The following is a 15,495-nucleotide window of genomic DNA, read 5'->3' on the forward strand; positions in this document are numbered from 1 at the left end:
AAAACATTCATCATTAACCGCTTCCTTCCTTTTCTGTAAATCTGAATATCACACAGGTTTTAGACACATCTGTCTTATGAACAAGATGCTTAAGTCTTACCTCAGCAGCCTGGGTCTCCTGATGCAGCAACGTAAGGCCAGTCAAGTCCTCTAAGAAGGAATGTGAAGAATTAAACACCTTCGCCAGGAAATTAAATCCTTCTCGTTCATACTGATCGAGAACCTGCAAAGATATTTATGAGTGAAAGTGTTAAGTCGCTCAGTTGTTTCCAACTCTTTTTACCCCATGGACTACAGCCCTCCAGGCTCCTCTGTCCATGGAATTCGCCAAGCAAGAATACTGGAGTGAGTAGCCATTCCCTTCTCCAGGAAATCTTCCTGACCCAGGGATTGAACCGGGGTCTCCTGCACTGCATGTGGATTCTTTACTGTCTGAGCCACCATGGAAGTATATTAGATATATGTTAAGGGGGAGGTAGGATTTAAATGCATATTAAAAGATTTTCACTTCTAATAATCACCTGTCAAAAATGGAACTAAAACAAGAATTAAAAATCAAATATGGGAAAAATCAATCTGTTAGGCAAAAAACTGTGAGGGTTTAGTATTTACCATTTTCCCTTTCTTAGAAAGAACGACAATACCATCTTCCAGTTCAGATGACAGTATTTCTCAGACAAAATAAGTTAAATTCACTAAAAACTCTAGAAGAGTAGAGGTTGCTGATTCTAAAGTTCACTGTTTAGGAGAAAAGTAATAGGCAATGATTTCCTTCTGTATTGACAGATGAATGGATAAGGAAATTGTGGTACATAGATACCATGGAATACTAGCCATAAAAAGGCATGAATCTGAGTCAGTTGAAATTGGGTGGATGAACCTAGAGCTTGTTATATAGAGTGAAGTAAGTGAGAAAAATACTGTATATTAAGGTATATACATGAAATCTAGAAAAATGGTAATGCTGAACCTATTTGCAGAGCAGGAAGAGAGACACAGATGTTAAGAATGGGCTCATGGACACAGCAGGGGAAGGAGAGGGGGGGACAAATTGAGAGAGTGGCACTGACACATACACACCACCACGTGTAACAGAGGCAGCGGGTGGGGAGCCGCTGTGTAACACAAAGATCAGCTGGCGCTCTGATGACCCAGAGGGTGGGACGAGGGTGCTGGGGAGAGGGAGGCTCAAGAGAGAGGCGATACATGCATGTTTACAGCTGATTCACGTTGTTGTATGGCAGAAACACAACATGTAAAGCAATTATCCTCCAGTTAAAAACAAATTAATAAAAGAACAAACAGAATTATAGGCAAGAGAAGAGCAAAGAAAAAAACTGTTTAAGGATAAAGGGAAAGGAAGGGACAAAAGGTGGGAAATGAGACCCACCAGTTAGTCAAATGCATTAAAAATGATTTTTTTAATGTAAAAATGAATTTCACCAGGCGTATCACAAAAAAGTTGCCCAAACAGCCAATAAACACATGAAAAGTTGCTCAACATTACAAGCGACAACTAAAAGCCACAATGAACGACTACTTTATACCTACCAGAGTGGCTAAGATGAACAGGACAGAAAATACCAAGTACTCACAAAGATAATGGAACAACCACTATTCTTATGGGAAGACAAAATAAGATAAGCACCTTAGACGTTTAATATTTACATGCGCTGTGATCAGGAGACTCTTAAATATGGCTGAGTGCCGAAGAATCAATGCTTTTGAACTGTAGTGTTGAAGAAGACGCTTGGGAGTCCCTTGGACTGCAACATCAAACCAGTCCATCCTAAAGGAAATCAATCCTGATTATTCATTGAAAGGATTGATGCTGAAGCTGAAGCTCTAATACTTTGGCCACGTGATGCAAACAGCCGACTCATTGGAAAAGACCCTGATGCTGGGAAATAATGAAGGCAGGAGAAGGGGGTGACAGAGGACGAGATGGTTGGATGTCATCACCGACTCGATGGACATGAGTTTGAGCAAGCTCTGGGAGATGGTGAAGGACAGGGAACCCTGGTGTGTCCATCGGGTCGCAAAGAGTCGGACAAGACCGAGCGGCTGAACAATACCAACAAACAAAAAAACGTGCACAGAGGTGCATCAGAAGACCTGGACAAAAGGGTCCACAGCAGCACCGTTCATGACAGCCCCAACGAGGAACCACTCCAGTGTCCATCAACAGTAGACTAAATTAACAAACTGAGGCTCATTCATGCAATGGAATAACACAGACATGAAAATGTACAACTACAAGCAACAATATAGATGATTCTCACAAACAGCGTGAAACAAAAGAAGGGAGAATCAGTGTATACTACAGGATTACAACAATATAAAGTTTTTAAAAAATGAACCTGTGCCGTTAGAAGTCTGAGGGACTGGAATTGGAATAGGGCACAGGGGAGGGTCTGAGGTGCTGGTAACTTTTTCTCTTTTATCTGGGTTCTGGTTCTGGTAAAAAACTATCAAGCACTTTTTCATATATACACTGTCCTTTGATCAAAAGATCAAAAGAGGGACTTCCCTGGTAACGCAGTAGATAAAAACCTGCCTGCCAGTGCAGGGGACAAGGGTTTGATCCCTGGTCCAAGAAGCTTCCACCTGACACAGAGCAGCCAAGCCTGTGGACCACAGCTGTGAACCTGCGCGCCCCAACTGCTGAGCCTTGTGCCCTAGAGCCTCTGCAACAAGAGAAGCCAGCACAATGAGACACCCCCGTTCGCTGCAACTAGCACAAGCTCACACGAAGCCACAAAGACCCAGCGCAGCCAAAAGCAAAGAAATCAATTAATGTTTAAAAATATCAAAAGACGTGAGACCGGTAGTCTTTTGAGGAGAACAGTATAAGAACATGACTGCTTAAAAGTGATTACCACACTTAGGAATTCAATGGTCACAGAAACTGAATTACAGAAGGCACACAGTGAACCAGAATGCCTTGGACATTCTCTCAAAACTCAGAGTAAAGAAAGAGATGACTGCTTCAAATACACAGCAGACACCGATGATACATCCCAGAAACCAACACAGGAATGGAAAGGTTGGAAAAGCAATGACACACAATACAGAAAAAAGAAGTTTAAAACAATGCTTCCATGCAGAAATGAAAATATATAAGTCCTTCAATCCAGCAATTCCACTTGAAAGACTTTTCAAAGAATTTTTGCTGTTGTTGAGACTTGGGGAATTGTGATCCCCTCCCCCTTTCCAATATTCTTTAATACTGAGAGGGTGACAGGCAGGGAGGCCAGGGTTCTCCAAACGGAGGAAACAGGCTGCAAGTGTCAGACATTTTTTATCTCTCTCTTAAGCAGCAGGAGGAAACAAACTACTAGTGTTATACTTTTTCCCCTTCTCTATACAAATCTAAAAAGAGGCTTCTTTTAAAATTCTGTGTTGCCATGACGACACCTGGTCCCACCTGAAGTTAACTTTTCTCAAACCTTGAGCTAACCAACATATTTTCCTTATGGAAATGTTTGTCTTAAGCTATGTTAACAAACTAAGTATTTACCCTGGACTCTGTCTTCAAGTAGGTTGGGACAAACCAATATGTTTCACTCATGCAAATGTTCTCTTAAGCTATGTTAATGAGACTGTATTTGCTTGGAAACCTACCTTTCTTCAAGATTCATGTCAATCATTTTATGGCCCAGGAAAACTCACCTTGTGCCAATGTTATCTCAAAATGCATGTTGAGGGTGAGGGGCCTGGTGCCATTCTCTTGAGTTTTGAGACATTCCCTTTCTCTAATTAGCAGCCTGATAGTAGCTATATCAGTTCAGTTCAGTTCAGTTCAGTCCCTCAGTCGTGTCCGACTCTCTGCGACCCCATGAATCACAGCACACCAGGCCTCCCTGTCCATCACCAACTCCCGGAGTTCACCCAAACTCATGTCCACAGAGTCGGTGATGCCATCCAGCCATCTCATTCTCTGTCGTCCCCTTCTCCTCCCGCCCCCAACCTTTCCCAGCATCAGAGTCTTTTCCAGTGAGTCAACTGTCGCATGAGGTGGCCGAAGTATTGCAGTTTCAGCTTTAGCATCAGTCCTTCCAATGAACCCAGGATTGATCACCTTTAGAATGGACTGGTTGGATCTCCTTGCAGTACAAGGGACTCTCAAGAGTCTTCTCCGGCACCACAGTTCAAAAGCATCAATTCTTCGGCGATCAGCTTTCTTCACAGTCCAACTCTCACATCCATACATGACCACGGGAAAAACCATAGCCTTGACTAGACGGACCTTTGTTGGCAAAGTAATGTCTCTGCTTTTTAATATGCTATCTAGGTTGGTCAAAACTTTCCTTCCAAGGAGTAAGTGTCTTTTAATTTCATGGCTGCAATCAGCATCCGCAGTGATTTTGGAGCCCAAAAAAATAAAGTCTAACACTGTTTCCACTGTTTTTCCATCTATTTCCCATGAAGTGATATATAACATCCAGCTAAAGACTAGAAGGGGGCACTCTCTGACCCCTTCTGATGTCTGTGTCAGAAGCCTTCTCTATCTCTTTTATACTTTAATAAAACTTTATTACACAAAAGCTCTGAGCAATCAAGCCTTGTCACTGGCCCCGGACTGAATTCTCCTCTGGAGCCCAAGTATCCCAGCATCTTTCCTGGTTCAGCAACAACCTTTCAATATTCAGCTATTTTTTCTTTTATAAGGTGAATATTTTAAAGAAAATCTGATGATGAGCATGTTGACTCTTCAGTGGCATGCCCACCCCATCCCCACTTAAATCCTGCTTGTTGTTGGTCAGTCGCTCAGTCGTGTCCGACTCTTTTTGGCCCCATGGACTGTAGCCCGCTAGCCTACTCTGTGCATGAGATTTTCCAACCAAGAATACTACAGTGGGTTGCCATTTCCTTCTCCATTATCTCACTTGCATGGGCACAAAGGCTGATGGGCAAGGATACTCACAGCAACACCATTTGCAACAACAAAAGATTCGAAATAACCACCCCTTTAAAGGTGCTTGTAAGAATGGGTTAGCATAAGAACGGCCATCTTAGAGGCCGGAAAAACCATTTTTACTGAGCACGTGACTTGAGGGAAGAAGAACTAGATAAAACCTGGGAGACAAGTTAATCTTAAGTACCAAGAATGTGGGCAGCTGCGACACTGAAAATTAGGTAAACAGGTCTGATAAACTTATCTCATTAAGACACCAGGATAGAGATATGCACAGCTATGTGTGTGTGTGTATGAAAAATTACTGTGAGTTAGGTAATTTAGAAATATCATGATTTGAAAATGCTATATAACCCCTTGGCTCTGAGTGCTCGGGGTCCTTGTTGAAACCCTCTGCGTCGGGCAGACACTTGGACCCCAGCTAGCTGGAAATAAACCTCTCTGTGTGTCTTGCATTATCGTGAGTGTCCTCTGTTCCTTTGAGGGAAGGGCGACTCCGGACCCTAACAGTGCTGACTAACTAAACTGCAGTATATTTACAGTCAAAGACATAATCAGGATGCATTAAAAGAATGAGGCATTTTACAGTACTGATATAAACTGACTTCCAAGACAGAGATGTATTAAAAAGCAATATCCAGACCATGAATCTAGTACTAATGCTTTTAAAATAAAGGTGGAGGAGAGGAAGAAAGGAAAATGCCCAACACACACACACACACACGCCTGACAACAAGTAGTTGCCTTTGTATATTCTTTTATACTACTTGAGTGTTTTTAAACCGTGTGCACATATTACCTATTCATATAATATCATAATCTCAAATTATTTTTTTCTCCCTTTGGTGCCAGCGAAAGGTCTTAAAAGAAAAGGATGAAGAACTCTAAAGTCCTAATGAAGAAGCTGGAGCTGCAGGGCAGCAGTGACTCCTCGTGGGCACAGGAAGTGTGTAGGTAGAGACCAGGAAAGTGGCCGCAGTGCTAAGCTAAGGAGAATAGGGAGCTGGGTGCTGGGGAGCTCTAGGGTCTGGACAGTAAGGTCCAGTGAGGACCAGTCAGCTCTGGGGTCAGGCGGTGAGGTCATCTGCTGCCAGAGAAAGGGACGTGGTGGGCCATGGAGCTGGAGGAGGGTAGTGATGGCCTGGGACAGCGGGGCGGAGAATGGGAGAAGGGCAGGTGGTTAGTGGTGCACAAAAGTGCTGACAACCTAAATCTCCCGTTCGGGACAAAAATATGAGTTTGGGGAGAAAGATATTTAATAATCCATCAAAGCATGGGGACTGGCCAGAAAGGGTCAAATAATTTGAGGCGCTAGTGAGTAATTAAAAGACAATTGCTTCTTGGAAGGAAAGCTATGACAAACCTACATAGCATATTAAAAAGCAGAGACATCATTTTGCCGACAAAAGTTTGTATAGTCAACGCTGTAGTTTTTCCAGTAGTCATGTACAGATGTGAGAGCTGAACCTAAAGAAGGCTGAGTACTGAAGAATTGATACTTTTGAACTGTAGTGCTTGAGAAGACTCTTGAGAGTCTCTTGGACAAGGAAATCAAACCAGTCAACCCTACAGGAAATCAACCCTGAAAATTCATTGGAAGGACTGATGCCAAAGCTGAAGCTCCAATACTTTGGCCATCTGATGCGAAGAGCTGACTCATTAAAAAGCACCCTGATACTGGCAAAGATTGAGAGCAGGAGGAGAAGGGGGTGACAGAGGATGAGATGGTTGGATGGCAACACCGACTTAATGGAGATGAGTTTGAGGAAACTCTGGGAAATGGTGAAGGACAAGGAAGCCTGGCTTGCTGCAGTCCATGGGGTCGCAAAAAGTTGGACACGACTGAATGACAAAAGTGAGTAGTCACGAAGGGACCTGAGGTTGTTGAGGACAGACCTGCAGGCTGGAGGCACAGAGAAGTGGAATCCTGGAGAGCTGGAGGAGCAGCGGGTGACTGTTACATGCCAAGGCATCAACAAAGTACAGTCTTTGGCCGATTAGCCACAGTAAATTAATCTGACAACCCAATGCCTGGATAAAAAAGCATTTAATAACTGAATTCCTCAGTAATTACGAGATTCCTTACAAACCAGAATGTTATCTCAAGAAAAATGTGTATAGAAATTAGGTGACCCTTTTCAAAATGCCATGAGCTCTGTGTTTAGTGATCATCCCATTTTTTTTAAAGAGAGATGCCATTAATATTGTTATTTTTTATTTTTTAATTGACATACAGTTCATTTACAATGTTGTGTTAGTTTCAGATGTACAGCACAGTGGTTCGTATATATCTATTCTTCTTCAGATTCTTTTTGCTTATAGGTTATTATAGAATTCTGAGTAGAATTCCCTGTGCTATATACAATAGGTCCGTGTTGGTCATCTATTTTATATACAGTAGCTTGTGTATGTTAACCTCAAACTTCTAATTTATCCATATCCCCTTTACCATAAACCTTTGTTAATCATAAGTTTTCTCTGTCTGTGGAAGTCTGTTTTGTAAATAAGTTCATTTGTATCATTTTCTTTTAGATTCCACATATACGCAATATCATATGATATTTGTCTTTCTCTCTCTCCCTTCACTTAGTATGATAATCTCTAGGTCCATCCAGTGATCACTTATTTCTGAGTGAACTATTCAACTCATTAAACCTGGCTTCTTTGTGCCAGGTTTCCAGTACGGCAAAAAAAAAAAAGACGGGAATGAAAAATGGACAAAAACCTGGGGAAAAAAAAAAAACTGGAGTAACTCCAGAGATGACTCTTTGTTGGACCTTAATTAAACCTGGAGATTTCAAGCCTGTGTTTCCACAGATAATTGTGTAGTGCTACAAATCTAGATGAAGTGGAAAAACTAACGGCCAGGGCAGGAGTGAAAGCTTTCCCCATAATCGGGATGTACAGAAAGTTTGATGCTGAAACATTATTAATAGCTCTGGCTTGAAAAATATGTGGAAAAACTTAACCCTCCAGGGGCATATTTAATCAGGCAAGAGTTTTCCAGTATTCCCTTTATGTGCTGGGAAGTTAATCTGTGTTACGAGTATAAGCAGCTTATAAAATGTAGAAGGATTTTTTCTCCCCCTTCACAAACAGCTCAACTTTAAAGGAGAAAAAAATGTGTTTTAAATTATCAAAAAAAGAAAAAACTATCACAATGAATTTGAGCACTCCAACAACCTGTCATAGAACATATAATACGTCTGAAGTAAATTATATAATATGTGGTCTTATACACATTACATTTTGGAAGGTTATAAGTATTCTAAAGATATTAGGAGAGTTTGCGAAGTAGAGAAATAATAACTCCTTTAAAGATATGGATCCTTTCCTGATGGACACAATTTTCCTTACTTAACTATGGCAACCCACCCCCATATTCTTGCTGGGAAATCTCATGGACAGAGGAGCCTGATCGGCTACAATCAACGGGGTCACCAAGAGTCGGACACAACTGAACAGCAACAACAAGGCTATGCCACTCCCCATGGCACGCTGAATTACATGGGGACTGAAGGAGACACTCCGCCTCACTGTTCTGGTAATCGGGAGTTGATCATTGTTAAATATCAACCAGATGCTCGGTAACTTTGTTTCTATTTCTGTATATGTCAGTGATATAAACCAGATAATGGATAAGAAAACAGCTTCCTATGGAAATGCTGCTATCACCTTAACTAAATCAGTCGCTGTTAACTTCCTCTGTTTAGACACAGGCAGGATTTACAACGTCAAAAGTTTAAAAGAAGGACAGTTCTGAGTTCAAGATACATAATAGCAGGGGATGATTCACAGGTGGAAGAGTAGGAGGTACAAACGATTCAGTTTACAAGATAGGTTACAATGGCATACTGTACAACATGGGAGATACAGCCAATATTTTGCAATAATTGCAAATAGAGTATAACCTTTCAAAAATGTCTAAAAATTTTTAAAAAGTGAGTCTGAAAAGATACGAATGAGATTTTAAGGTTAACTAGTTCTTTCCTGTAAACTGATTTAATTTCATAATGTAAATAAAAACAGAAACAAAGTTTAGAAAACACACCAGTATGTCAAAAACTACAGCATTAATCAGGATAATAACTGGCATGTCAAAAACACAGTACAGATAAGTCTCTTGTTCTTTCCCTAATGTCACTGTACAGTGTACATTCTTCTTAGGTATCCAAATGTAAAATGGGTACAATGGTAATTTAGAGGATATGGAAGATTTTAAATCAAAATGTTGACTAGCTTTCAAATTTCAACAATGGAATAAGAGTTCCGAACACTTGAGGAATTTTAACTGAACTTCTTACAGTGCAACACACAACTGTACTAAAAAAAGAAGCCAAATAATATTGTATCTTGGTGTGGTCACATACGAAACTCAGAAATCTACTGAGGTTAATTGAGCAGAAGGAAAGAAACTGAAAACTGGGAGACAACATACAACGGGAAGTAATTTGCCAACAGTGGGCAAAACTTCATCTTTCTGAGTCTGTCTGCTCATCTCTACAATGGGTTTGTTTGTTGCTTAGTCGCTAAATCATGTCCAACTCTTTGTGATCACATAGACTGTAGTCCACCAGGCTCCTCTGTTCATGGGAAAATTTCCGGAGTGGGTTGCCGTTTCTTCCTCCAGGGGATCTTCCTGACTCAGCAACTGAACCTGTGTCTCCTACATTGGCAGGAGGGTTCTTTACCACTGAACCACTGGGGAAAACCTACAATGGGGATAAAACTCCAAGCCTATCTGTCCACTAAGATAAAAAAAAAAGATTTTATGACTTCAATCACCGACTAAGAATGGTTTACAAAGGACAATAAAAAGGCTATTCCTTTATTACCTTTGTTGCACTTATTCTCATGATACAATTATTATCACCTAATAGGGGGTGATGCATACAGAAAATACATGACAAAATGACACATAGTGACATTAGAGAAAATATCAGACTAAAGAGCTCTGAAAATACTCTTTTCCATAAAAGAGAATACTAACAAACTCTGAGGCATATTTATTTAAGAAAAGCAGCTGTAAAAATAAGGTTTGTGGCATTTTAGCTCGACCAATCCCCACCCCTTTTCCCCTTCTAGCTTGACTATAGCCTTAAAAACCAACACACCATCACAGTGAAAACTAGGCTGGTAGCCACAGAGGAGGCACATCGGAGCTCTGAAGGTGCTGGGACCCCATGTTGAGAGAATTGCCACCTATTTGTAAGGAAGACCCCACTCACTTGCTGTCTTTATTTGACTTGACTCAGAAATCACCCTATGTGAAAGCCTTTTTCCAGGGACCAGTTGTTGAAAAGTATCAGGAGCAACTGTTTAACACTGTGATCTGCTGAGGTGGGAAGTAACAGTTAAAGCAACTATAAGTTGACCAAAAAGCTTACAAGGAAAATCTGGTGAATCCCACAATCTTTGGAATCTAGAAGACTACACACGAGCATAGAGCTAGGTGCATGCCCTAAGTCATACATGCGCTCAGGGAAGATCTGAGAAGGCCTTAAGCTCTCAATTCGAGCTCATGATGAGGATCTGGGCAAGCCAGAGATGAAGGGTAAGGCAGAGTTCCTAACTGCCCAGGCAAGCACTGAGGGCATGCCCCACTACACACACAGAGCCCCCAACAAGGAACGGAGGGCTTACTGGTTCCAGGCGTTTAAGGAAATCTTTGTCCAGTCATTAGATGACCACTAAGTTAACTGAGCAGAAAGGGCCCCAGGACAAAGACTGCTGCTGCTGCTGCTAAGTCACTTCAGTCGTGTCCGACTCTGTGTGACCCCATAGACGGAAGCGACTACAAACTTAATAAAATTAGTTTACAGAAGTCACTAAATAACAAACCACAGGAGCAGCAAGGAATGACAATAAACCTTCAGTTCAGTTCAGTTCAGTTGCTCAGTCGTGTACGACTCTCTGGGACCCCATGAAGAGAAGGAAGAAAACCTGATTCCCAGAACTTCTGCATTGTATTGTTGAAAATGTCCAGCTTTCAACAAAAAATTACCAGTTATGCAGAGAAACAGGAAACTAGGTCCCCCACACAAAACAAAGATGAAATCAGTCTACAGAAACTGTCCCTGAGGAGACTACCAGACAAAGACTTGAAAACAGCTACTTTAAGTATGTTCCAAGAACTAAAGATCATGCATAAGTAACTAGAGGAGAGTATGAGAGCGCTACCCCACCAAAATACAGAATACCGATAAAGGGAAATCATTAAAAAAAAAACAAACCCAAGAGACATGCTGGGACTGAAAAACACAACTGAAAAAAATTCATGACTCCCAACAGCAGATTTAGCTTAGCCGAAGAAAGAATTACTGAACATGAAGAGAGGTCAACTGAAACTATCCAGTTTCAAAACTCTTTCAAAAAATTGCAGAGGAAGGAACACTTCTAAACTCATTCTATGAGGCCTCCATCACCCTGATACCAAAACCAGACAAGGACAACACGGAAACAGAAAACTACAGGCCAATGTCACTGATGGACACAGATGCAAAAATCGTCAACAAAATTCTAGCAAACAGAATTCAACAACACATTAAAAAGTTCAAACACCATGATCAGCTGGGTTTATTCCAGGGATGCAAGGATTCTCCCATATACATAAATGCATCAATGTGACACACCATATTAACAAACTCAAAGATAAAACCACATAATAATCTCAAGAGATGCAGAAAAAGCCTTTGACAAAATTCAGCACCCACTTATGATTAAAATTCTTCCAAAAATGGACACAGAAGGAACCTACCTCAACACAGTTAAATCCATTTATGTAAGCCCACAGCAAACAGTATTCTCAGTGGCGAAAAACTGAAAGCATTCCCTGTAAGATCAGGAACAAGACAAGGGTGCCCAGTCTCACCAAGACTATTCAACATAGTTCTGGAAGTCCCAGCTATGGCAATCAGAGAAGAAAAAGAAATAAAAGGAATCCAGATTGGAAAAAAAGAAATAAAGCTCTTACTGTTTGCAGATGACATGATACCATACACAGAAAATCCTAGAGATACTATCAGAAAATTACTAGAGCTAATCAGTGAATTTAGCAAAGTTGTGGGATACAAAATCAATACACAGAAATCACTTGCATTCCTATATTCTAACAATGAAAACTCAGAAAGGGAAATTAAGGAATCAGTCCCATTCACCACTGCAACAAAAAGAATAAAATATCTAGGAATAAACCTACCTAAGGAGACAAAATAAGTGTATGCAGAAAATTATAAAGTACTGATGAAAGAAACCAAAGATGAGATAAACAGATGCAGAGATATTCCACATTCCTAGGTTAGAAGAATCAATATTGTGAAAATGACTATACTACGAAATGCAATCTACAAATTCAATGCAATTCCTATTAAACTACCAATGGCATTTTTCACAGAACTAGAACATAAAATTTCACAGTTCATATGGAAACACAAAATTCCCTGAAAAGCCAAAACAGTCTTGAAAAAGACTAGTGGAAGTGGAGGAATTAACTTTCCTGACTTCAGATTATACTACAAAGCTACAGTCATCAAGACTCTATAGTACTGGCACAAAAAGAGAAATACAGAGCAATGGAACAAGACAGAGAACCCAGAAATAAACCCATGCACCTATGGGTACCTTATTTTTGACAAAGAAGGCAAGACTATACAATATAAAAGAAGCAAAGATAGACTCTTCAGTAAGTGGTGCTGGGAAAACCAGTCAGCTACATGTAAAAGAATGAAATTAGGACACTTCCTAACACCATACACAAAGAGAAACTCAAAATGGATTAAAGACCTAAATGTAGGACCAGAAACTATAAAACTCATAGAGGAAAACACAGAATACTCGCTGAGATAAATCAGAGCAAGATCCTTTATGACACACCTCCTAGAGTAATGGAAATAAAAACAAAAATAAACAAGTGGGACCTAATTAAACTTAAAAGCTTTTTCACAGCAAAGGAAACTATAAACAAGGTGAAAAGACAATCCTCAGAATGGGAGAAAATAATAGCAAATGAAACAACTGACAAAGGATTAATTTCTAAAACATACAAGCAGCTCATACAATTCAATACCAGAAAAACAAACAACCCAATCAAAAAGTGGGGAAAAGACCTAAACAGACATTTCTCCAAAGAAGACATACAGATGGCTAACAAGCACATGAAAAGATGCTCAACACTGCTTATTATTAGAGAAATGCAAATCAAAACAACAATGAGACATCACCTCACACTGGTCAGAGTGGCCATCATCAAAGAGTCTACAAACAATATATGCTGAAGAGGGCATGGAGAAAAAGGAACCCTCTTGCACTGTTGGTGGGAATGTAAATTGATACAGTCACAATGGAAGACGGTATGGAGATTCCTTAAAAAACCAGAAATAAAACCACCATATGACCCAGCAACCCCACTCCCAGGCATAAACCCTGAGAAAATCAAAACTGAAAAAGACACATGAACCCCAATGTTCACTGCAGCACTATTTAAACAGCTAGAACACGGAAGCAACCTAGATGTCCACTGACTGATGAACGAGTGAAGAAGCTGTGGTACACGTATACAACAGAATATTGCTCAGCCGTAAAAAGGAACGCATCTGCGTCAGTTCTAAGGAGATGGATGAACCTAGAACCTATTACACAGAGTGAAGTGAGTCAGAAAGAGAAAAATAAATATCGTATACTAACGCACATATGGTAAGTCAGTGGGTAAAGCATCTGCCTGCAATGTAGGAGATCTGGGCTCCATCCCTGGGTTGGGAAGATCCCCTGGAGGAGGGTATGACAACCCACTCCAGTATCTTGCCTGGAGAGTCCTCAAGGACAGAGGAGCCTGGTGGGCTATAGCCCATGGGGTCGCAAAGAGTCAGACACAACTGAGCAACTAAGCACACAGCAACTGATATATACGGAATCTGGGGAAGATGGCGCTGATGAATTTACTTGCAGGGCAGCAGTGGAGAGACTGACATGGAGAACAGACTCGTGGACATATGGGGGGGTGGCACGCAAGGAGAAGGGAGACGTGTGGGGAGAGTGACACGGGAACTTACAGTACCATGTGTAAAATAGATAGCCGAAGGGAATTTGCTGTGTGGCTCGGGAAGCTCAAACGGGCTCTGGATCTACCTAGAGGGGTGGGATGGGGAGGGAGGTGGGAGGGAGAGTTAAGAAGGAGGGGACCTATGTGTACCTGTGGCTGATTCATGTTGAGGTTTGACAGAAAACAACAAGATTCGGTAAAGCAATTATCCTTCAATTAAAAAATAAATTTAAAAAATTAAAAGTGATGGAGAAATTAACACATTCCAAGGTAAAGAGAAAACAGAATTCATCACTAGAAAACCTGCCCTGTCAGAAAAACTAAAGGGAATTCTTCTGACTGAAATGAAGCTACTGGACAGTAACTCAAATCCACATGAAGAAAACATTACAGGGAAAAGTAACTGTATAGATAAATACAGAAGACTAAATACAGTTCTGTTGTAATTTTTTTCCTATGTGATTTAAAATATAAATGCATAATGCAATAATTATAAATCTATGTTGTCATAAAATATATAAAGATGTAATTTGTGTGACAGCAAGCACAAAGGAAGGAAAGAGAAACAGATATATACAGGAGCAAAGTTTTTGTATACTAATGAAATTAGGTTGATGTTAAACAAAATTACATTGCTATAAATTAAGATTTTAATTGTGATTTTCAGGACAGCCACTGAGAAAATAACTGAAAAAATTTATTATAAAAGAAAACACAAGGCATGAAATACAAGAAAAGTAATGTGGCGTGTCAGAAAATATCTAGCTAACACAAAAGGAGGAGGCAATAGAGAAATACAGAAAGAAAAAACGATGTAAGACACACAGAAAACAAACAGCACTTCTGCAAATGTAAACCCTATCCTATCAGTAATTACATTAGGTGCAAATGAGTCAGACACTCCAACTAAAAGACAGACACAGTAAAATCCATAAAAAAGCATGCCCAACTAAATGCTGTCTGCTTGAGATGCATTTTAAATTCAAAGACACAAATAAGCTGAAAGTAAAAGAAGAGAAAAAGGGATTCCGTGCACTTTCAATTATGCAAGACAAGGATTAATAAGTTCTAGAGACCTAATGACATGGTAATGGTAGTAAATAATACTATATCCTACTGCTAATAGGATAGATTTGAAATTAAACTTCTAATACATACACACACATAATAACTGCGCTTGTTGGAGGTGATGGATATGTTAATTAGATTGACTGTGGTGATAATTTCACAATACATACATATTTCAAGACATTAATTTGTATACCTTAAATACATATAATTTTATATGTCAATGACATCTCACATGGTGACTAACATTTCCCAGATTTCCTCTGAATTCACAGTAGTAGCCCAGTTGAATTGGGGGAGAAGGAAGCAAGGAGGAAAGGCTGTTGAGGATCTTTTCTCCTGCTTCAGAGAAGTACATGCCCTCAAGCTGTGCCAGTGCCCTTGGTGTCTTGATTTTTTTTTTTAATTGAATATGGGTTAGAAGACTGAAATCAGATGACATTTGACAGCAAAATGTTTATAAGCAAATAGC

General features: G+C 40.2%; 1 protein-coding gene across 12 annotated transcripts in view; it reads right to left on the reverse strand.

Annotated features, from left to right (window-relative positions):
* ATG7 (autophagy related 7) overlaps window positions 1–15,495 on the reverse strand; it is a 259,273-nt gene that overhangs the window by 121,378 nt on the left and 122,400 nt on the right. For all 12 annotated transcript variants that reach the window (XM_055413573.2, XM_088831925.1, XM_088831919.1 and 9 more), the window contains one exon: window positions 101–223. In XM_055413573.2, the coding sequence (XP_055269548.2) occupies window positions 101–223 (123 nt within the window). The remainder of the gene's footprint in view (window positions 1–100; window positions 224–15,495) is intronic.

The sequence above is a fragment of the Moschus berezovskii genome, chromosome 24 (assembly GCF_049115385.1).
Source record: "Moschus berezovskii isolate FMDL1 chromosome 24, NW_MosBer_1.0, whole genome shotgun sequence".
NCBI lineage: Eukaryota > Metazoa > Chordata > Mammalia > Artiodactyla > Moschidae > Moschus > Moschus berezovskii.